General features: G+C 38.9%; 1 protein-coding gene across 1 annotated transcript in view; it reads left to right on the top strand.

Annotated features, from left to right (window-relative positions):
• LOC309719019 (transmembrane protein 132C) overlaps window positions 1–25,412 on the top strand; it is a 305,935-nt gene that overhangs the window by 202,111 nt on the left and 78,412 nt on the right. The window contains exon 5 of the mRNA XM_082554778.1: window positions 22,559–22,754. Within this exon, the coding sequence (XP_082410904.1) occupies window positions 22,559–22,754 (196 nt within the window). The remainder of the gene's footprint in view (window positions 1–22,558; window positions 22,755–25,412) is intronic.

Here is a 25,412-nt window from a genome sequence, read left to right as displayed (position 1 = left end):
GCCTTGCATCTCTCTGTCTTCCCCATGCCGTTGTATCTCTTGCTGTTTTTCATCTCTTTATGTTTCTCTCATTTTCCTCTTGTCTTCTCTGACTCACCAATTCTCTTCTATTTTTCCTCTTTCTCTCGGAGGCTTTCATGTATTTGAAACTTTAAAATGCAACAAAGTGCAAAGTAGTGGTAGACACTGTAAATTATTCAGTATTGCCATCGCACAATCGCAGAAACAGCCACGGTACTTCTTATATTGTGATGGGCCTGCAATCACTCATTGCCATCTTGTAGTAGCAAAGGTAGATAAAATACACTGTTTATTTACCAAATAAAAATTTGTAAACCATTAGAATGATTAAAAAGACTGCGTATTTAGAGAGTTGTTTTGTGATTCTTGTTCTTTTATTCAATGCACAATGATGTAGTTTATTGCATATAATTAATTACACAGGCGAGTAAACCAAATACCAAGACTGAGCTGACTAATATGGCAAAAGAAACATTGAAAATGTGAGTAATTATAAGTAGAATCTAACATGATTTAGAAAGCTCTCTCTGTTATGTGCCCGAAAGAAAAGCATTAAATTCATTTAAAAAAACCAGAAAAAGTAAAAAAGACAAAACATTATGCCTCAGAGGCGATTTAAGTATGCAAACACATTCATACACAGGTGTAGACACACACTGCTGTCCCTTTGCTGGGCTTCTCTTAAAAGCATTTGCATGTTGCACATTGGTGAAGATCTGGGTTGGGGGTCTGTGTTTGTCCCGTATGTGATGGAAAGAGAGAGTGTGTCACTGTGGTTAAAATAAGGAAAGAGGGAGGTAGTATGAATAGCTTAAAAAATGGGTAAATGATAAAAACAGACAATATTCAAGCAAGCGTGTTCATCTGTGTATGTTAGAAAAACAGGGCACTATTTGGTTGTCCTGATAGGGGGTAGCTGTGAGTAAGAAAGGGCAAACAAGAATAAGACGTAGCATAGGTCTGTATGTATGGGTCCAAGTGCTTGACAGGGGGCCTGTATATGTCAGAAAAAGGGCCTATGTGCAATCAGAAAAGGATATAGCTGGCATAGCGGCTGTGAGAGGAAGACAGAGCGAGAGGAAAATTGTACAAGATAGAAATAATACTGAGAAACATAACTTCACCAGGGATAAAATCATGGAGGTATCTGCAGTACCACAAATTGGCAAGGATGGAAATATATAGAAATATATAGAAATGTATACAACGAACACTGTAAGACAAAAAACTGGAATAGTCAGTCAAACTCTCTTCATTTTGCTTTCTCTATCTACACTGTTAAAAAAAATTCCGTTATAAAACGGAAAAAGTGCTGGTAATTAATTACCAGCACTTTTTCCGTTATTGTACGGGCACTTCCGTAAACCTTAAAACGGATATTTCTGTAGATTTACCCGAGTTTTTCTGTACCATTGACGGACATTTCCGTCAAACCTAAAATGGAAAATTCCGTATTTTCCATAAATTTCGGAGTTATTGCACAGACAATTCCGTAAACCCTATAACAGATATTTCCGTAGATTTACCTGACTTTTTCTTTACCATTTACAGACAGTTCCATCAAACCTAAAATGGAATATTCCGTATTATTTAAGTACTCAATCCATACCATTTACGGACACTTCAGTCATCCTAAAATGTTTAATTCTGTACCATTCTCTATACCGTTTACCATCAATAAAGCACAAATGTAGAATCACAGCAATTATTTATTTCCTTTAACAGCTGCCAGTGCTTTAAAGTGATTTCACTTTTTGTGGTGAATGATTTGCAATATTTACATTACAACCATTAAAACATTCAGAACATCACCTTCACATTCAGATAAATTTTACATACATAAACCAGCTGTTCTCTCAAAGAAGTACAGCCATGTCCTTTAACAGGGAGATGCCAAATCTAGCAACTTTTTAGCATCCACAGGCTGACAGGCATTAATAACAAATTAATTTGTTAAATACAATGACAAAATAAGACAATAAAACTGCCAGCATTGCTGTTGCTGTCTCACCTGTCAGTGCAAAATGAGGAGCCCCCTCCAGGAGGATGCAGAAACCTACACCTCCAACTCCACATATCACACCGACAGGCAGAGCTCTGCAACCAGTGGCTGACCTTTCTACAAAAAACAAATAGAACATTAGAAGTATTACATTATACAACTTTTCTATAAAACATCAGTGCAGCAATAACAACCATGACCTTAGAAGGATGACTGTGCAACATGCCATAAAGAGATTTTTAAAACTCTTAAAACAACTTAAAACTTAAAAAAAATTAAAACTTACACCTCCAACTCCACAATGACAGGAAAAGCTTAACTGGAATGACAAATATCGCCCACCTTCCCTCCCCCTTAACATGGGGGATTTGAAACTGCAGCATGTGTGTTGTGGGCATCTAGTTAAAACATCTGAACTCACCTAATACTGTAAAAATCTGTATTTCTACTCCCAAGCCCCATGTTTTTGGATTCGCCTTTGTGTGTGTGTGTGTGTGTGTGTGTGTGTGTGTGTGTGTGTGTGTGTGTGTGTGTGTACATTCAGTCCAAAAAGGTATTTTCTGAGCTCTGAGAACAACTCAAATGGCCCATTCAGATTCCTTCTGCTTGCATTCAAATTCCTTCAGCTGAGAAACCAGCTTGCACACCTGTGGAGGAATGAAGTGCCGTTTCTTCCCCTTCTTCTCTGCCTTGGAGCCGCACTCAGGATTGACCCCAAAGAAAACTCTGAGGAAAAAAAAAAAACAATAGTGATATGCAGACAAAGTTTGCACATGTAGTGTGGCTTGACAGGAGTGGAGCAGTTCAATAAAATCCTACATTTGTTTTCTTCAATATGCCCCTATGTGTGAACCTCTCTATCATTCTAGTTGACCATCTGTCTAGAACCCAATGTTGTTGTGGTGCTGGTGCCAGTGGCTAAGCTTATCTCTTCCTTTGTCTTTTCAAGACACATGCATTCACACTGCGCATATACAGAAATGTTTGCAAGGGTGAGAAGTCTGCTTATCACCAACACATGACAGCATGCATCCTCAATGTGTATGCAGGGATATTATAAATGCACAGAACACAGAAGGGGATAGAAAACACAGTTGACATTGTCCTATCAAAAGGTGTAACAGCACATTTGAACACGGACTGTCCTGGGGGTTATTCAAACATGGAGTGGAGAAACTGTGACATTCAGTGCACGTTACACATCAGTACAAGTATTAACATTTGGGCATGAATCCACTATGTAGTATTTTTTAAATTAATATGTTTAGTCTTTCCTTCGGGGGGGGGGGGGGGGGGGGGGTCCCTGGAACAACATATTTTGAGTTTGGGGTCTGCAGCCAAATAAATTTCAGTTTGTGTGTCTTTGACATGAAAAGGTTTGACCACCACTGACATAACCTGGTCTCAGGTGCTAATGGTTTTAAAGAGATAGCTCAAACGAATTTTGTGTCAACAATCCATTCTGAGAAAAATATGTTTTTGCTCCATTTCCCAACTAGAATCATGTTATGTTTGTTTTGTTATTGATTGACTTAGGACACTATTTAAAGCAAAAAGCCTGTTACCTGCCCTTTAAAAAGATATGACACATTTATTCCAACAATAGTCTTCAACAGGGAGCTACAAAATCTCTGAACAAATCCATATTCAGGGGGATCATAAGCCAATAACAGCTGATCTAAAAGCTCACAGCATGTGACGACACATTTTGAGCTTGTACATCTCAGACAAACGGGTTTAGTGTAGATTGACAAAAAGCAGGTCAGGTGCAGAAAGGCACGGCAAAGTCACATTTACAAAGTATTTCCAAACAATGAGTGCTTACCTTTGCATGAATTCGAGAGTAAAAGCCATCTCCGGTGGGTATTGGACGTTGCAGACATAAAACATGGAGAAGACGTAGCTCAAGGCCACAATGGGAGAGGTGATGTGGTCATTGACAAGTAACCCATCAACAGCAATCTTGAATTGCTGGTCACCTTAAACACAGATAAAAACCATGTACCATTTACAAAAAAAAAAAAATCCTATATTTTAAGGCAAGCAAAACATTTCTTTAATAAATATGACACAACAACAGCTTATAACAACAGCTAACAACAGCTTGCTGGGATACAAAAAAAGATTTAACTACAAACCTCTGATTAGGATGCATGGGGTCACTGGGAGTTCGACTTCAGGATCTGCAGAGATCTGTTTTGGTGACAGACATGATACATGAATTAATGTTTCCAGTGCACACAAACCTGCTGGCAAATTGACTATCTGCTAGTGTCTTCATCAGACAGAGGTAGCCATTATGCACAAACATTAATGTAAATAGTTTATAGATAGAGAGTTTATAGAGAATATCAGCAGCACAATTAGGGGAATCTATACTTCCTACTGTGGTTGGTTACTTGGTTCACCACTGGATGCAAATAATTATCTTGCACACAGTTTAAAATCTACAACATCTACCTCTTTTTTGTGGAAGAGTTTATAAGAGTCTTCCTTGAAGTATTTTTGAAATGCCACAGATGAGCTGTATTGGACCTTCGCCCATCTTCATCCCTTTGGAGTCAAGGAAGTCATTGATCCCCTTTTCTTTTTTGGAAAGTTCCTGTTCAAGGTTCAAGGTGTTAATTTTGTACAAGTACATAAGACTAACACTCATTTTCGTTTGGAGCTATGGAGAGAATTTTGAAAAAAATAAAAATAAAAATGAATTATTTCATTTTCATTTGCAACCTGTTCTGTTTTGATCTCAAATGTCCTGCTTTTTTGGTTGTCACTTCCTGATTTTTGGTCTCAAATCTATTCCATTTGATTGTTCATCCAAGTTATTCTATTTGATTGGTTGCCAGTTTATCTTTTTTGGTCTCAACTCTCTTTTTGGTTGCAAATCTTTTTCTGATTGATTAATAAAGACAAAATTCTCTCCATATGGAGCAGCACAGCACAATCATAATAATAACAATAACAACACACCTGTGCCAGCTTGTTTTGTACAGAGAAGCCAAGGAGTTTAGATGCATGATCAAACAGGTGAGGAACTTCAAACAGGAACGGCCACTCGTCCTTTACAACGGCAATAGTGGTATCATCATCGTTGAGGATTTCACGCTGAATGGGATATGTTTCAGTCATCAATTTTCGAACAGATGACTCCTAAAGATATGAGGCAGTTAGACAAACAGTCAAACAGTTAGTCAAACTAACCAATTAAAATAATAAAACGGGGTATCAATTTCAATTGACTATGGGCATAGTGATCTACAGACGATCTACAATTTCACAATGTGTCCTAAATTGTACTTGGACCCAGACCTTATCGCATTACTCCTGCTATATACTATTGCTGTGTGAATGGTTGTATGTCTAGATGGTGGACTGTAGGAACCGAATTGCCCTTCGAGGATTAATAAAGCTTTCTGTATCTGTAATGGATGATTGCAGACCCACCTGAAGATCCTGGGTTTGAAAGGCACGTTTCAACTCATCTCGTTTAGACAGCAGGTCTTCTCTACACACGGCCCCCTCAATGATTGGATCCCACGTCACACATCCATACAGATCTGAATTCCTGGGCCTTTTCTTTGTTGAATTTTCACCCCCTGCTTGCCTCTTCAGTGAGCTTTGTGGCCTCTTCATATTTTCAATTCTGTGTTCCAGCTGACGAAAGAGAGTTTCAGAACCATCTTTTGCAAAAGGTTTGTTTCCAAACGGCTCTGTCAGCTTGAAGGAGGCAGGATATTGTCCTACAATCATACTGGCGAGTTCCCTCAGCTTTTGTCTACCAGGTCTTCCTGGGTGTTTATGGAGGTAATCTTCAGCGACGATCCGAACCATCTCTCGTCTGTCTTTCCCCATTATGTACTTTTTTTCACGCAACTCATCCATGACTTTTGAGGGAAATTTGTGCCATGGTACAGAATATGTGTCTTGGGATGGGGAGTCGGCTGTCTCAGGTGGTGTTGAGGGCAGCTGAAACCTCTGTGGTTCAGGTGTTGATGAGGGGCCAGGCCGGGTGAACTGCGGTGGAGTTTGTGAATCTATGGATGACATGACAAACATCTCCATAAATTAAACACATCACAATTGTTGCAAATCAATTAATACATTGGTCCTCAATGTCCAGTTTGGGTCAACCAGGAATACAAATGGACCTAATTATGAAAACCAATTATAGAGTAATTATTGCCATGTACAGCTGATGGCAACTTTTTTTTACATTTTTGGAATAAACCTTTGTAGTTTCAGAAAACTTGCATTAAAACAGAGGGGCAAAAACTCACCTGCTTCCAATGCTTTGACAGCTCTGACGAATCTTTTGCACTGAATGAATGGCAGAGTGTCTTTAATGTCCTCCGGGTCCACAAGGCTCAGGTCATCTACAGAGAGAACTCCTAATTCCTCCAGTTTAGCCATGAGTGTATCCATCTGATCGCTACTGAGCGATGGCATTGCTTTCTTGACATAGTTTTTCACAAGTTCCATGTTGGTGTGTGTTTAAGAGGAATGAGCCACCGAGTACCTCTCTGGTAAGAATAAAGTGGATGATAATCATCAAGTTTGTTCAAATCATGGCAACTGAACAGGTCAGAAGCATTTTCATCAAGTTCATAGAGTCCAAGATCAGGTATCCAGCTGGCAGTTTTCCCTCGAAGCAAAAGTAGGACAGTAGTTTCATTTTTTACAAAAATGCTTGCTATTTGTCCTAACTGCAGTAGTCCTTTTGCGTAGCTCAGTAAGACCAGCATTCCATTTGCATATGTAGTGCCTGTAACCTGCACACTCTCTGTGACAACTGAGTTACTTGAGTTCAAATCAAATTCTCCAACCACTGTCTTTATGTTCTGGTCATAGAGCTCTGGATAGAACCGTGTTGAGTCTGAGACATGAACCTGGGAACGAAACAAGGTACCACAAGACTGATAAGCCTGAAGCAACTGGTGCCGTTCAGCCAGAGACTTGGTTACATTTATGAAGTTCTTACTTGCCCTAATGCACCTTTTAAAATAAGAATGTAATGCCTTGTGCATAGGGCTCTGCTCGTATATACTATTCCCAAGAGATGTTACAGTCTCCCTTGGAACACCATACTGCCCCAGTTCACAGGCTAGTGCATCCACAGTATATTCCTGTTGAATATCACTTATAGTTCTCATTTCATTTGCTATTTCTGTTATTGTGGAGGCTGGAACCAAATATTTTGCCTGTAAACCCAAGTAAAACTGAGCAAGACTCTCTGTGAAGTTGTCTTTCACTTGATCACTGCAGAAATTATCACTTTGTTCTGCATCAATGTTAAAACTTTCAGGTTCTTCAGGTTCTACATGTGATCCTTCACCTTGGAAAGACCGTTCTGTTGGTTCACATATATGAACTGGGGCTATCTTGGTAACATCCCACCCTTTATGGTATCTGGAAATATGCGTTAAAAAGGATGACTTTACATTGAATGTCTTAGAACATCCATCAAAGGGACACGTTACAGTCAAACCCTCATCTATGTGACCACTCAAATGACACTTTAAAGTTTTAAGATCATCATATTCACTGCTGCAAAAATTAAACAAGCACCTTAACTGTACAGACACATTACGGTTCCATGTTTGTGTGCTCCTTCTGTCTACATGAGCTCGTGACATATGCACAGCAAGGCTACTGTATGTGTTAAACTTCCTTCTGCAATCCCTATGGCCACATAAAAAAGATACATTATTATTATTTCTGTGTGTTCGGCAGTGTTTCAAGTAATCAGTCGAAGACCGAGCGTTAAAGCCACAAATGTTACAAGTCAACATTTTTAAGAGATTGAATTTGCCAATTGACGGATAGCCAGAATCAGAACAGAATCAATATGAAAACAATAAATTTATATCAGCACAGTGAAGCATATTCACTTTTCAGGTACCTTCAAATAAGTAATCTGCGTTGGGCTGCATGGGCCACTCTCTTTGGGCTGCAATGTTTTCTGCAATGAAATCTGATTCTACTTAACTATCACCCCTTTTAATTATTACCATGTTCAGTTGCATGCTAACGTAACACAGCGAGCTATAACAATACACACATGTGGCTAATTTACACACATACACACACCCACACACACAAGCGCGCGCATCCAACTTATGGGCTAACGTTAACTTTAGTTGGGCAAACCACGCTTCAAAATAACGCAAAACCCACACATTCAAATGTTACCATGAAACACACACGGCTACCAACTGACTATCGAGACCAAATTTCATGTAAGAGGGAGGGAAAAAATGGTTTTTGACGTACTTACGAAGCGCAGGCGGCTGGCTAATGCTAACGCAGCTAGCAGCAAACGTCCACTCACATACACACCACTACCAACTGCCTATCGAGACCAATTTAATGTACGAGGGGGAACAAGGTGGCACTCCATTCTCATTCTCATTCCACACAACCAACCTGTTTCCAACTTTCCTTGTGACTTGCAGAAATTTAGGTAGGCACTGACCGCACTGAAAGTAATGGCGTCGGAATATTCTGGCTGGGGGAGAAAATTCTGCCTTGCGCAACAGCAAACTTTCCGTATTTCGCAAAACGGAGCGAATCCGTAGCAAATCCACGGTAAAGGGACCCCTAAATTTACGGATTTTTTTTAACAGTGTAGTAAGTGTTTAAAAAGAGCGAGTGGGATGAGTGTAAGTACAAAACATCCTTTAAAAAATACCTATTATTATTGTTGAAAAAAGCATGGATGAAGAAGGATATACGCATAGATGGACGTCAGATTTATGTGGATCACGACTACCCGGCAGAAATCATCCAAAAAATACCTATTATGTGTGAATGTTTGTATTTTATGGTTAGTATACAACAATAATGCCTTAACAGCTGTTGCTCCATCAGACACCAGAGACAAGGTTTGCATAATTGTATCTTATTTGAAAGACAATGTAGATTATTGTACATTATTATTTTTAATTGTATGATTTTTTATGAAAAATTACCTTTCTATAAAATACAAGTGTGTATGATCGTATTTTTCAGAACTCTTATCGTCTTAACTTTTACTTGTGAACATCTGTTAGTAGCACATGTACAAATTTCAATAAGGAGCATAGAAACATGGCATTTTTATCAAAATACAGTTTTCACTTCAGCATGATCTAGCAGACTGTGTGTATTTACTTGTATGTGTACAGTAGTTTGTGATGTGTTTTTGAGTCTGTGCATGTCCTTTGTTTCTGCAAGCTCATTCCCCCAGAGTCCCCTCTGTCCTCTCATTGACAACCTCACCAGCTTGGACACTCACTCTCTTTGTCTTCCACACAGACACAAGCACTATAGATCTGCTTATCTTCCCAGTGTTTTATAGTCAGTGTTGACAAAAAAGCACGAAAAGGAAAATTAGGCATCTTCTCTGAGGTTTGAAATTATCAGTAAATAGAATAACCTTTTGTCAATATTTAAAATTTTTGTTTGAGCATACTTCTATGTGTAAGAATAAATTAGTCAGTGTGAAGGGAGAGAGGTTAAAAGAGGTCTGTTTGTCACTGATATTTCTGCTTTTTGGCTCCATTCATGCATTTTCTTAAATACTTAACTCGGGGTCACGAAAGGAGCTGGTGGCTTCCCTACCCCTTTCTAGAGGTGGAGTACACCCTAGACAGGTCAGAGTCTATCCCAGGTCTAACAAAGAGAGACAGACAACCATAGGAAACCATAGTAGGCAGACGTTTTTGGGGTTTTTTGCAATGTCTTACATGCAATATAATTGGCCTCTTTATTTTTTTTTAAGAAATTATTTACATTTTACAGTTGATTTTTGGCAACCAACATCATTTCTTTGTAAAACTTTGTTTTATCTATTGAGAAATTAAGTAAATAGGTTTCTGCTCTGTGCAATCTTTAATCAGAAGTAATGGCGGCAGATGTCATATAGAACATAACAAATATAATATTCAAAATTGGGGGAAAAGTGAAATTACACCATAGCTCACTAATCTGCACTAAACCAAATGAGGTAACATTCAAGTCACAAAATTGTAATGTTGTTTCATAATCTGCAATTGCATACAACATTCTCTCTCTTTATTTAGTATCTTTGTCTCTTAATTACTCTTAACTACCCTCTACCAGTGCAACCAAACAGTCCTCTCTTTTTCTGTGGGCAACTCCAAGGGGTTGTCCTGCTGTAGATTTTAAAATAGCACCCTATCCTGCTTTCTCTCTTTCTAACATTTCCCTTGACATTATAGGGTTTGATATCTGATGGCAACCCAGATCCGACAGCTGGTCAGTGGAGGCTAAAACATTTTAAAAAGACCCAGCGTGTGTCTGTGCGTGTGGATGCATGGTTGCATGTGTGCATCCAAGTGCACAGTGAGGTGTTGAAATTAAGACTGAATGGATGATGGACTGCCTGGCTGGAATGAAATAAACTCACTAAAATGCACAAAATTATATGCACCTTTACCCACAAACACACTCACACACATGGTTTTGGTGGGCTTTAAACCAAACTGACAGGGGGTTGTCTGCAACAGTGCGTTGCATCTATGTGTCCAAACACTCACACACAAACAATGAAGGTGAAGGTGGTTGATGGTTATGACAGCGTGATATCGTCCTGTGGTTCTGCCTGGCATCGCCTCCCCTATGTTTGAGTCTTTGTCTGTCTTCCTTTAGCAAAAAACATATCTCTGACAGCTCTCTGTGTCTGTGTGTGGTTCTATCTGTCTGTCTATCTGTCTGTCTATCTGTCTGTCTATCTGTCTGTCTGTCTGTCTGTCTATACCTACCTACAGTATCTCTTTCTTTTTGCATTAGTCTCATATCTCCCTATGTTTCTCTCTGTGTAAGAAATACACACACCTGCTGTCAGCCACTGGCTGTGCAGGTGCTGAGGGGAAATGCTGTAAGTGACAACTTCCTCTGAGCAAAAAGAGAAAAATTGTTCCTTCACCTTTTTTTTTCTTGTTCTCCTCCGGTTTCCATCCTTTCCATCCCACCTTGTATTCTTCCAGGGGATGTTGCCTCTCTTCTTGCCAGCGGTGCATGCCTATTGGTGTGTGTGTGTGTGTGTGTGTTTGTTCTCTATTGTCCTTTGAATTTCCCCTGATACCACCACTTTCCTGTAGCACACTTTGATAAGACAACCTGTCCTCCCTGCACTTACTACATGGTGTGCATCAGTGTGTGTGTGTGTGTGTGTGTGTGTGTGTGTGTGTGTGTGTGTGTGTGTGTGTGTGTGTGTGTGTGTGTGTGTGTGTGTGTGCTTATGCGGATTGTATATGTGATTTTTTTTTTTTTTTGCAGCTTTGAGGGTGACTTAAAGGGAAAGATTTTTTCTACAGCTACCTTCTGCTTCTCTTAAGGAGGACAGGCTAGCAAGGGGTCAGCAACAGGGTTGAATTACAGCAGAGCCACAAGGTACTGAACTCCTCTAACAAAAACAATGCAAGTTTTCGAGGGGAAAAATACAGTTCTCAGTAATCATCATGATCAAACACCACACTAACATTTAGTTTAGTTGTGATTTATATTCACTGATGAATATTTAAACATTTAATACATGAGTCACATACCTCGATTGAGGAATAAAATGCATCAGTTTCAAATCAGCTGCTGTGGTTCTACAGTGGCATATATTGGATGCAATGGCAAACTTAACTTTCAAATCTAACTTCCTAACTCAATCACAGTTGCTGTCTCTATGTTTTTATGTTTTATTTTTTAAAGCTGGGACTAAGCGATGTGTGTTACACCCTTGACAGTGTTTCTACTTCTATTGTAAGGCTACTGGAGGTTCCCCAAAATTGGTGTATTTGTATTTGCTTTCCCTCTTGGGTCAGTGTGCCAGATATCCTCTTTTCACTTTCAACAACCCATTGCCACACACAGACACACACTCATGCTACTGGGCAAAATAAATAATATAATATGAATGCATATATAACACAAACAGGTTCTCCAGGTGCTAAAGAATGAGGGATTAAGAGAATCAATGAGACTGCAAACAAGATTTTTATCTCAACTGACCATTCTAGAAGCTAAATTGCTTAATTGATAGCTAAATAGATAAACAGGGGGGGAAATGTCAATCATCTCCCCTAATCAGCTCTGAGACTCCAGATGTGCCAAACAAGTTACACACTAGTGTGAGTCCAGCAAGTGCGTCTCACAAGACACTGACTGCTGCCAAAAGAGTATCTTTATATCTGGGTTTATAGGCTAGTCCAGTCTATGTAACTGGCTACACGCAGATAGATGTTCGGCTCTATGAAGTATTTAAAGGGCTGTTTTATAAGAGATTGTGATTGTTTCTGTGTTTTTTGTCTAACATCTTTCCTCTGCTTATCAAATTTACTTTTCTATAGTACACTTAAAATATAATTCATTGGTTACATAAAAAACAATACGAAGTACTATTACCTATAAACTCTGTATACAGTATAAGAATGCTGTGGCTGGATAACTGAAAGGAATGGGGTGCCAGCACATTAACCAACCACCACTATAAGAACTGTGTCTTGCTAAGTGCAAGAAAATAACAGTTAGTTGAATAAATAAATGAATTAATTAAGTTGTATTATTACTTTTTTCTTTTTCGAGAATACATGACACCACAGCAGTTTGCTACTCAGTCATCTAATTAGATAAATATTACGATGGATTTTAATGAGCACTGTCAATGAAATTGTCAAATTATGTATTTCTCATACAAAATAACCAATAACCTTATTAAACCACAATGAAAGTAGTGAAATTATGCAATGGCTAGCTTTTCAAGGGTATTACATCAAAGGAATAACAGTAAGTGATGGTTTGATGGTTTGATGATTAATTACCCGCTGAAGAAAGTAATCCATCATTCTACATGTTACCTTACTTTCATGTTACTCCATAAAATGACCTGAAACACATTGTCACATAATTACCAGTTAACTACATAAATCTGAAGCTACAGTTCAATACACCAAAACATATTTCTATCACAATGACTACACGCATACGATCTCTATTTTAGTGTTTACATGTGAACAAAAAGCCAACAACACAAAACGAAGATGAAAACCAGCCGATTTTGTGGCACAACCATCTCTAGGATTGTTTTCAGAGATCAGAAGAGAATGGTGAGAAAGCTTCAAGCTAAGTTGGTAGCAATAACTCAGATGGCCATTTTTCTATTCTGGATAAGCAGAAGGGCTTCTCTGAACTTGTTCATCCTTGGAGAAGACCAGACCAGTTGCCATTTCTGTAAGATAAAAACAGGAAACTGAGGCTATAGTTTCCAAAGCCTTATCAAAATTGGACATTAAAAGATTTGGAAAATGGAAAAGGTGTCACAGATTAATACAGCAAAATAAAACCAGTACCGGTACCAAAAAAGAAGATTTATTCATAACACATGGGAAAAGACCCATGGAAACTGAGTTAACGATAAAAACAATTTTAAAATACTAACAATAAAACCCCTGAAAACTATACATCTCACACCCGAGCCTCAACTCTCGTGCCCCAGTACCACACAACTCACGGACCAGCCCATTGGTTAGGGACCGCTGATTTAAATGCAACAGACTACCTGTGAATTTCTGTTGACCATGTCCTTCCCTTTATGACCACAGTATATCCTTTTTAAACTGATGCATTGTCATGAACTTTGTGGAAAACACCATGTTACCCCAACATCTTGAATACAGTGGCCAAGATGGCCATTTTGCCTAGTCATGTTTTATGTATGGCTAGAGACTGGCAACATATGTAGTATCTCATAGGCAGAGGAGAAGACAACTTATATATAATGTTTGTCTGCTGTGGAGGTGAATTTTAATTCACATCTGCACCTTCAGACTTAAGATATGAAGGATCAGCCCTATGTTTTATCATCGGAGAAGGGGTCCCCTGAACTGAAAAGGTGAAAAGAGAATAGTGTTGGAATAAAATATCATCCTCTTACTCCTTATATCAAGCCTCATCACAGGTCAGGGCAGTAAAAACAAGAAAATGTGCAAAAAACAACTTATTTATTCCAAATATTACTGCAAATATTTATTGTCATCAGATGAGATATGCATCTCTTCCATCTCTGGACAGCTGACAAGGAGGCAGCTAAACAAAAACAGCTCAGATACCCTCTGAGAAACAGTTTACATTCTCACATCAGGTGAGAGTTTATTTGCTAAGGGTCTGAGTCCAACAATATTAGATTAACTTCAAAGAAAGTTTTACTACCCAACAGCTAACAGAGGCTAACAGCAGCACCTGCTGACAGAAAAGTTCAGTTCAACAACTCACCTGAGTATCATTGTCCTTTGACAGAACTGAGTTTCACTGACTCATCTACTCGTATCTGACTCATTTGACAATGTTTTACAGCCTCCTCCAGAGTAAAAAGACGCAGACACATATTGACAGCTGATGTAAACAGCGAACTGACAGCCTGCAATCGCAGTCAGAGTTGTTTGTCCTACAGTGGCCAGAGATATGTACTTGAGTATGGAGGGTAGGAAAACAGTCGAATGACTAAAGATTATTACTAGTATTATTGTAATTAAAGTTCAATTGCATTTTTTTGAACAAAAGTATTTTTTTTTTGGTATTTTTTTTTTCATACAACCTACAGCTCCATCTATTCATGCATCCATTGAAGAAACGAATTTCCAGCGCTGGAATAAATGAATCATTCTTCTGGTCACTAAACCAGAGCTTGTGACCACAGGTGAGGGTAGGAACCTGATGGGTAAATTAACAGCTCAGCTTTAATACTTGGCTTTTTACGTGGCTCTTTTTGCCATAACAGGTTGGTACTGTGGATGGTATACCAGTGAGCCCCTCAATACAATATGATACTTTAATTTAGGGCCCATGGCAAACAGTAAATGTATAAATAGTTCACTTTATGAAAAGTGTATAGGCAAAATTGAGTATTTTTTAATTTTCCCTTAGGGCAAGTTTGTATGTTTGAAAAGCAATAATAATAAAAGCGATGATGTGGCATCATTAGGAACAAACTTATTGAAAATGTCATAAAACTGTAATGATTAAAAAAATGTGAGATATGACAAAAAATCAATTAAATTAAATTCAGTTTTATTTATACAGCGCCAAATCACAAGAACAGTTGCCTCAAGGTACTATATTGCAAGGTAAAGATCCTACATAATACAGTGAAAACAGAGAAAACCCCAAAAATTATATGACCACCTATAAGCAAGCACTTGAGAAGGAAGAACTCCCTTTTGACAAAAACCTCCAGTAGAACCAGGCGCAGGGAGTGACAGCCATCTGTCGTGAACGGTTGGAGTGAGGGAAGGAAGACAGCACAAAGACAAGAACCAGAACCAGAGATTAAAAATAACTAATAATATAAAGAGGTGTATAAACACAGAGTTATTGAAAAAGGTGATTGAAGAAGATACACTAAGTGCATCATGGGAATCTTGAACCTGCATATTTGTTTAATATGCTCATTGAAGGACATATCCTGGTCAAAAATGACTCCAAGATTATCCTCACAGTGTTACTGGAGGCCAGAGTAGTCCCATCTAGAATAAGCATCTAGTTAGATACCATGTAACTACGATTTTTAGACCGAGCATCAAAAACCTCAGTTTTATCTGAATTTAGAAGCAGGAAATTAGAGGTCAACCACATCCTTATGTCTTTAACACATTCCTGTAGTTTAACTAATTTGTGTGTGTTATCTGGCTTCATGGATAGATAAAGTTGGGTTTCATCTGCAGAGCAGTGAAAATTTATGCTATGCCTTCTAATGATACTATGTAAAGTATAGTATATTGGTAAAACATGTATAATGTAAACAGAATTGGTCCTAGCACAGAACCCTGTGGAACACCATAACTAGCCTTATTGTGTGAAGAGGACTCTCTAATCGCTGAAATAAAATATCGTCCACAGTATGGAACGCTGCACTAACGTCAAGCAGGAGAAGTCCACTGTCAGAGGTCATAAGAAGATCATTTATAACCTTCACTAAAGCTGTTTCTGTACTGTGATGGGCTCTGAAACCTGACTGATTAGCTCAAGAACAGTGCATAGACAGCTTCATCGAATGGGTTTCCTTGGCCGAGTAGCTGAATCCAAGCCTATATTACCAAGCGCAACACAAAGTGTCAGATGACATTCTCTGAAATGAAAAATCATGCTTCTCTAGCAATCCAATGGAAAAGTCTCGGTTTGGCAGTTGCCAGGAGAATGGCACTATGCAACTGCATTTTGCCAAGTGTAAAGTTTAGTGGAGGGGGAATAAAGGCGTGGGGTTGTTTTTAAAGAGTTCAGCTCAGCCCTTTAGTTCCAGTGAAAGTAAGCATACCAAGACATTTTGGATATTTTCAAACTTTATGGCAACAGTTTGGGATGCCCCCTTCCTGTTCTAATTTAAGTGTGCATCAGTCCACAAAACTCTCAAATGGACTTCTGGAAGAAAGGTCAAAGATTCCCATAAACACACTCCTAAACCTTGTGGAAGGCCTTACCAAAAGAACTGAAACTACCACCCCACCCCACTAGGGTAGGGTGACATCTTATTAAACCTTATGGATTAGGAATGGGATATCATTTAAGTTCACATGTGTGTGAAATCAGATGAGCAAATACGTCAGGCAACACAGTGTACCTCTATAAACCAGCTACTGAAGCTATCTGTAGGATGGGAGATAAAGCTGGCAAAATGAGCAAGAGCCCATTTGTGGGGCTTTCATCTTGTGTAAATGCCACACTTAATTATGTCTTTTCATTTCTATTTTGCACAGAAGTACAGGTTCACCAAAGTCAAGCAGTTTGTAACCTGCGCGTGACCATGGTTGTAAGGCAGTTTGCAAATGAAGGTCAGATGACATATTTTGACCCATTCGAACAACCTTGACCCATTGTATCAGTAACAGGAATAACACCTGAAGGTCACTACTGCCTGCAGGAAAGTGTGAACTCCTGCAGTGGTTTTTGTTTGCTTAGTTTTGAGTGTTGGAGAACAATGTACTGGTGTGTGTATGTGTGAAAGTGTCTGCGTATGCGTATGCACTAGAGGACAGTGTTATATTGTTTTGGAGCCTTGTGGTTGGGACAGAGCTAACACCTGAATGAACCTGTCACTGCAGACACATTGCTTTTTCAGCTCCAGCGATTACACTGCACCCAAACACACTGAACAATTTTTGGGTGGTGCTTTGTACATGTGTGTATGTGTAAGCGTGTGTGTGAAACAGGGAGAGGAGTGTGTTACTTGTGCACTGGCTGTGTGCAAGTGTCTGTGAGTGTGAGAGAGACAGGAATAGATAGCAAGAGTGACAGAGCGTTGTGTCTCAGAGTGTACATGTCTAAACTACTGCTGTGTGTTGGGTTTCACCCAGGAAAATATGAAATAGGGCTACTACTGTGTCCTTCGGGGTTTAATAATGAGTCATTTTGAGGAATATACACATGAACATGCATACATAGGGGATGGTAGACAATGGCAGTATTCAAAAATTCAAAGACATCAAAACCTTAATTCAAGTGAAAAACAGAGGATTGCTCCTGAATATTTCATATGCAGAAAACACTAATGGAATTGGACTTGATAGTTAAGAGGATGTTTCAAGTCCAAAGATATTGATATCATTACCTCATGCTGCATTTATATCATATTGGAGGAACAGTATTAGATTTACACATCAACATCTACCCATCCATCAGTCACTTCCTCAGTGCTTGTCCAGGGTTGTAGGGATCAGTTCTCATAAGGTGAGAGGTGAGCTACACCAAGAAAGGTCTGTTGCATAAATCTAGTCAGTTAGTATTAATTTTTAGACAGTATGTGGCATGGTGGTTAGCACTGGTATCTTACAGCAGAAAGGTTTTGGGGGGTTTTCTGTTTTTTGCTGTGTCTGCATGGATTTTCTCCAGTACTCCAGCTTCCTCCCATAGTCCAAAGACATGCAGTTGGTGGAATTAGTTAACTGGTGATTGTAAAGTGTCTGTCGGTGTAACTGGTTGTCTGTTTCTGCGTTAGCCATGCAACAAACTGGTGACCTGTCTAGTGTATACCCCACCTCTCCCATTATGTTAGCTTGGATAGGCTCCGTCAACAGTGAGTTGCATAAGTGGAAGATGATGCATAGAAGGATTGTGGAAAACACCAACATCAATTTAGCGGAAAAGCATATAGCACTGTGCAAAAGTCTTTAGCCACTCCTCACTTCTTTATATGTGGTAGGAAAATGAGAAATAGGTGCAGCAAGCTATTACAACTTCTGCAAAAATAAATAGGCTTCTGATGAGGCTTCAGTGAACAGACAGATCAACTGAAGAGCCAGATGCATCTCTTAAATCCTGTGTCAGGTATAGCCTTCGACTGAAAATCAGTGAAAAAACAGCTAGTTTCCAGAAAAAGCCTTTGAAAGACCTTCAGAACACCTGAAGAATTAATACTCAAGACCATTTTAAACAATTACAAGAATGTCAGGCTTCTTGGAAGGAAAATACATGTAATGGGTTATAGTAGTACAGGATCTTTTTTTTTTTTTTTCTTTTTGCGCCCGTCCCGTTTGGCTCTTTTGCCATCAGAATTGTTGTCTAAAGGCAAAGAAAGATGCCCAACGGATTTACTTTACCAAACTGACCATCCCGGCCTTGCCGTAATGGTCCATTTGATTCACCTTTTATTGTTTATTTTATTTTCACTTACTGAATACGGGACAGACTTGACTGGGGGGAAAGAAGGGGAGAAAGAAAGAGGGAAAGAGAAACAGCTGAGAAGAGGGACGGGGGAGAAGGGCAAAAGACAAAAACCAACAGAATGAGCAGGAAAAAAAAAATGCATATATCAATCACCTGGATCACCTGCTGAGAAAGAAAAAAGAAAACAAGCAGAAGAGAACAAGAGTAATAGAATAAACAACATCACAATGATATATGGGAATATGACAGTAAATACTAAATATTAAACATTATTGTGCAGCACATAAGATCAACAGAACACAGTGTGCTTTGAGGTAGGAGCCAAAAAGGGTGTAGTTTGTGGGTGTGATCACCCGTGTGTACACCTGTGAGCATGGACGCGCTTGTTTTTTTTTTTTTTTTTAAAAGGTTCCTTCATGTAATGATCTGCTAGAGGGTGTGGGGGGGCCACAGCCCCGTCCTCCAGGGCGTGAAGCAGGTATGGAGGAGATCAAAACTCCAGACATCCAGAGGCCCCCAGAACACAAGAGACCAAGGAAGACCAACAGAGGGGCAGCCGCGCCACTGTCCCAGAAAGAGCTGAGGAGAGTCCCAGATGAGGGCTCACTCAGCAGCCGCGGAGAAGAAGCCAGGGGGAGTTGCAGTGACGCGCTCGTGAGCTCCGCCGGCAGCCAGCCGTGCCTGAGTGACCGAGCCCCAGGCCGAGAGGCCGGGGGCACCCCACCTCCGAAGTGTAGTACAGGATCTAAGGCTAAAACAGAGTTTGAAAGTCAATATTTCAAATGAAAACCAGGCTTCTTGAAGAACATCTGGAGCTCTTCTTTGGATGGTCACTGCATTTTGTGCCGAGATGATCTGACACCGCTTTAGTAATGTTGAGGTCTAGGCTCTGAGAATTATAGTCCATGATGGATAGTGTTCCACTTTGTCGTTTTTTTTTTTCTATCCAGGTATGCTTTCAATGCATTGGTAATATATTTAGGATCATCATCATGCTGAAAAATGAAACCATTACCAATCAGACGTTTTCCAGATGAAATCCCATGGTGGATTAAAATCTGACAGTACTTTTCTGTTTTCATAATTCCATCAGTTTTTACAAAATCCCCAACGCCACTGGTTGAGATGCAACCTCAAACCATGACAGAACTTTGAGCGTGTTTTACAGATATCTGTAGAAACTCACCATTGTGCAGTTCTTCTGATCTCCTACATAAATACTAATATATACAAAAAAGGTGAGTAAAAGTAAATCAGAAATTCCAATTTTCATTCAACATTCCATAAGGCCTGTTGCCACTGATTTTCTGTTCAGCACTTCTGTAACTGGGCATACCTCAGCTTTTTCTCCATGTTTCTCTTAATGGTTTAATTGAGAACTTTACTGATGAGGCTTCAGCAAGCAGTAGACAGATTAAGTGAAGGGACAGATGCATCTCTCAAGTCCTTGTCAGGCATAGCATTGGACTGAAAATCTGTGAAAAATCTGTGAAAGACCTTCAGAATGCCTAAAAAACTACTGCTCAACACCATCAAGTCAGGCTTCTTGGAAGCAGATTTCATGTAATGGCTTACACATGGTTTGCATGCAGGATAAGTTAAAAGCAGGATGAGTAATAAATAAAATTGTCCTGTTTCTAGACTATATGGTTCACTATATAGCAACTTTACTGTACAGACTTAGTACTAAGAAAGAAACCATTTTAGCTGTACTATGATGTTGTGTTAGGCTTGTTAAGAGACAAAGTAAGGCGGACAGATTTGCAGAGATAGATGAAACAAAAGCAGGTCAAGGGGAGCTGACACCCATCAGCTTTCTCTCCTTAATCTATCAGTGTAACACATCTCTTGCCCCATCTCCCTAGACACAATGACATGCCAGATATCACAGGCCCTCAGCAATTGGCTTTGTCATGGCCTTTAACCCATGCGGATCTGTGTGTGTGTGTGTGTGTGTGTGTGTGTGTGTGTAGTAGATGGTACTTTAAAACACAAGCTCAAAAATTAATTTACAGCTGCTCTTTCTTTGTAATGTTCCACTAGCCACTGAACACATGTAAATCTGTGCTTGTGTTTGTGTGTTTGCTGAGGTTGGGTGTTAATAAAGACGAGAAACAGAGAATCCTTAAAAATAGAATTAGACATATAGCCACACAGAGAGTTTTCAGTTGTTAAAATGTAGATGAAATATCAGTTATTATCCTGTGAAATCATTGGCTCTGGTGTATTGCAAATGTTATCTCCAAAATGCAACCCAGGAAACCTTTTCTGTTCTACTTGCTATGAACCGTAAAGTGGGTATCTGTGACTTCTATCTCGATGCAGAAATTTACACACATATTACAGGTAGCTTTTCTATTTAATACAGGATATGTTTCTTTTGCTCTGTGTGTGACATCTTAAAGTGGGAAAAACACAGCATTTTATGACACTTTTGTTGTAGATTTTTTTTGTCGTTCATTTATCCCAACTCTGACCACAGTGTTCACTACTGACACTGACTTTCAGACACCACACTCTATTTCAAAGCTGGCTGAAGTCTAGAAGAAGAAGAAGATGCAAAGAATTTGTGTGGTGACAAATGATAGAATGGTCTATAAGTCACAGTAGCAGCAGGTAGAATCAGGATGTCTGACAGGCAAGGAAGCAAAGCAGGTAATGACAGTCTGAAAAGTTATAAGGGCATGATGTGCTGCAGGAATCCAAGTTGTCAAAATGACAGACACATTTCTGTGGATACAAATGAGGACATGAATCGGGATGTATGTGAAGAGAAGATTTCTTAAGTTGCAGTAGTTTCCCAGGTAGAAAGTTTTAAGTGAATCAGTTACTGATGCGCGCAATACCAATAGGTTAATCGGGTAAACTTTTTACATCAGTTTGTTCTCATCTCAAAGAGCAATTTAATACCACATTTTCAGATACCTAATGCTACACACTATTATGCAGTTGGGGCCCTGTGGCATTGGTACTGACATGCTATCTATGGCAATGTCAGCCACCAGGAGCCACGGTATCAATATTAGAGAGCCACAAATCTGTATTAGGAGGTTGAAGAGGTGTTAGTGACATATACTGGGAGTTCATTTTCTTTCTTTCTTTTTTTTGCAAAGTTGTTCAATTTTTCACCTTTTTCAACCGAAATTGTTCTTTTTTTTCTTACTTTTTAGGTTTAAGCACTGCAAACTACTTGTTGAGGTTTAGCACAACAACATGTTTTAGGTTAAAACACACACACGCCTCCACAGCAATAACTGTGATGATTGACAAATAATGATTTAGGGGTTACAGACCCCTCCCTTAGCTCTGGGGCACATAAACCAAAGGACACCTTGTGCATAAATGAGCCACACCAGCAGCTGTGATAAACAGTGCTAAGCGATGATGTGGGAATTAGAAAAGGCTTGTCCGTCAAGGCAGTTATCCAAAGGGTGTACATTAAATATGCAGTTTTACTTTAAACAGTAGGATCTCGAGCAAGTTTGTAAGACTTAAAACCTGCTCAGCTAAGATGTGTACCCCATAATGAGGTTCTGTTCTGATATGATATGATATGATATGGAGTTTCTGATAATGACATTGCTTTGTATTAAACACTGTTTTTCTTTGTTCCTTAAAACATTTGGTCATTATCATTGTCATAAACAGTGGTAGTAGTGTTTGTTCAGTGTCAGGAATTGTGACTGGCTCAAGGGTACCCATTCTGAATATTTTAAAGAACAAATAAATTATTCTACCATATAAAAATAATAACTGTAATCTACGTATTATATTGGTCTCCACTGCCTTTGTGTTAGTATGTTAGTGATGTCTAAATCCATAGAGCATCCTATAAAGACAGCAAATATTTCTAATATCTCTAACATCTCTAACCACTGTTTGTCTTTGCAGTTTAGAAAGTCCTTCCTATGAGGTGATGCAGCTCGACTTTGAGGTGGATAACGTGATTAACCTGGTGCCAACCCAGACTCTACACTGGAGCGTTGAATACCCAGCTGGCACACAGACAACTTCCAGGCAAACAGAGAAAGTTTCACACCTCTATATCAGCAGCGCCGACATACAGGGCATCGTACCACTGGCTGAGGTAAGGGATGATTTGATAGATGAGTATAGATATAGATATCTATGAGCATACATATTGACATTCCCAGCAGCACACACTTGTTACATTTGCTGGAATAGACTTAATTTTTCCCTCCATTTCCCTCCTCCTTCTAACCTTCTTGCTGACACCCCCAGCCACCTCCTTCCTCTAGGGTGATCAAAGCTGGAAAGGTCAACTTGTTTACCCCCTCCTGTTGCTACAAGCCTCCCGGTCTCTCTCTCTCACTCTCTCTCTCTCCCACCTTCTTAGACAGACACACAGCAGTTTTTTTCCCTCACAGGTTTCAAAATAATAAGCAGCCTCACAAGCAGTCATGCAGATTGACAGACTGACATAGAGTCACTCACACAGACCTTGTAATAACAATCATTGCCTAAAATTCACAGATGCCCTTACTTTCACTTCCCTATTGTATCCTGTAGGTGTCCTTCCTTGTAATAATTAAATACAAAGGCTGCCCTTTATACATATGTAAATTGAGTTCAGTTCAGTTTTGTTTATATAATGCCAAATCACAACAACATTCACCTCAAGGCACTTTCTATTCTAAGGTGAAGACCCTTCAATAATACAGAGGAAACTCTAAAAAATCTAAAGCACATGGCGACAGTGGGAAGGAAAAACAACCCTTTAACAGGAAAAAATATCTGGCATCTGCCTGATGCCTTTATTGGTGTTTATTGGACTGGTGGTCCTCTGCCATGACCATTTGGAGTTGAGGGGAAAACCTTCCATGTTCTTAGACTTTAAAAAGCACTGACATTAGCAACAAGTCTTCAGAACAAAACCAAAGGATTAAAAATAGGCATTTATTTATTTATTATACACTTGGAAAATGAGAGGAAATAATCTAATGCTAATAACATATTGGCACTGTAAATTAGCTGTAGTGGGCAGCAGGCCATACTAGGCAGCAAATTTGAAAGATCATAGCAAATGTTACACAAATACTTTAATTAAACTCTTAATTAAACCTTTTATGGGGTCCAGTCAAAAACGGCCAAGCACTATTCCATTCATCCATCCATCTTCTTTTGCTTATTTGCATATCTTTTGATATGCAAGCCTATCCCAGCTTGCATAGGGTGCGATGCAGGGTATAGCCTGGAGAGGTCGCCAGTTAATCTCAGGGCCAGCACTAATTGATGCATCCATCCATTTTATTTTGCTTATCTAAATCAGGGTCGTGGGCCATGAAGCCTGTCCCAGCTGCTATGCAAGAGCCAGTGTGGTTCCAGCACTAATTCAAATTCTGTTAAATAATATGATATGTTTAATTTACATTTAATTATAATTTTTTAACTTTTGTTGTTTTTTTGTTGTTGTTTTTTTTGTTGCTTGCATTATTTATTTGAGTCTTCGTTGAGTTCTTTGAGATTTATAAGTACAAGGAAATGAACAAAAATAGTTACAGTGTATAAAACATATCTATTTGGAGAAGTAAAACAAATTTCACCGTAAATGAGTAAAATGATCTTTTACTCTTTAGTACTGTAGATTTGGTGCATACAGAGAGAGACAGAGAGAGAAAGAAAAAGACTCATAAAGTTAAATTTAAAACTGTCTGCCTGCAACATTTCTATTAAGACAAAATATCCCTATTACAACATACACTGGAAAGCCCAAACAGCTCTGGCTAAAGCAACCAAGAACCCTTAGGCTAAAAAGCGAGGCGGGGAATGCTTTTCAAAATGCTCCTAGTTCCATTACCACTGAGGTAGAGCTAATCTGCCCTGATAGCCCTCCTTCAAACAGCAAAGCCCTAGTGACAAAACCCAATTTTGTTCAGGTCTCTGCACCCCCTGTCTTTTTCACACACTGCAAAAAGCAAGCTTGAAACCATCATTTCGAATAGCAGGGCTGTTGGGATTTTGCTTTGCTCAGTGTGAATGGAACGTCAGGATGAGCTACAGCTTCTGACACTCTACACTTTATAACATAACCGAAGATTTTTTATCACTGTTATTATTAGAGTGATGGATATTTACTTATATGAAATTTACATTAAACATAAATGACATTACTACATGTTTTATTACAAAAAGAGTCAATATTTCTATTGGATAATACAAGGCTTCCTTTTTGGGTTGGGGTTTTTTTGCCCCCGATTGTATCATAATAAATATATATAATTTAGAATTCATTCATGTATATAATTCATATATAATTCAGCTTTTGTGAACATAAATTAGGTGTTGTGGGAATGAAAAGCAAAATTATTTTATGCCTTTATAATGTGTTATAAGTGCAAAACTGCAAAAGTTGGTCATTTTAGTTGATTGCTGGGTTGTTGCTATACGCAACATAATGATGGCATAATGACTGACATGGGTGTACAAATGTTTGGTTCAGTTCATTTTAAAAAACATGATTTGTATTTATAGCCATATTTTTTATGGTGGTCCTATCATTATTATTATTGTGAATATAAAAACTATACTGTATACTGCAGCAAAAAATGTAACTTTTTTTTAAAATCTGATAAATAAATGCTTTAAATGACTAAATTATTAGAGAATTCTACATTAAAAAAAATCCTTGGAAGGTTATAAAACGGAAACACACAATTGTCTGGTGTTTAGTTAGGGTCATTTAATCTCAAATTAGCCAAATTAGCTCCGAACATTGAGCACCTGA

This window comes from Aulonocara stuartgranti (genome assembly GCF_965226115.1).
Source record: "Aulonocara stuartgranti genome assembly, chromosome: 12".
NCBI lineage: Eukaryota > Metazoa > Chordata > Actinopteri > Cichliformes > Cichlidae > Aulonocara > Aulonocara stuartgranti.
The sequence above is the reverse complement of the archived record's forward strand: the minus strand, read 5'-3'. Positions and strand labels throughout refer to the sequence as shown.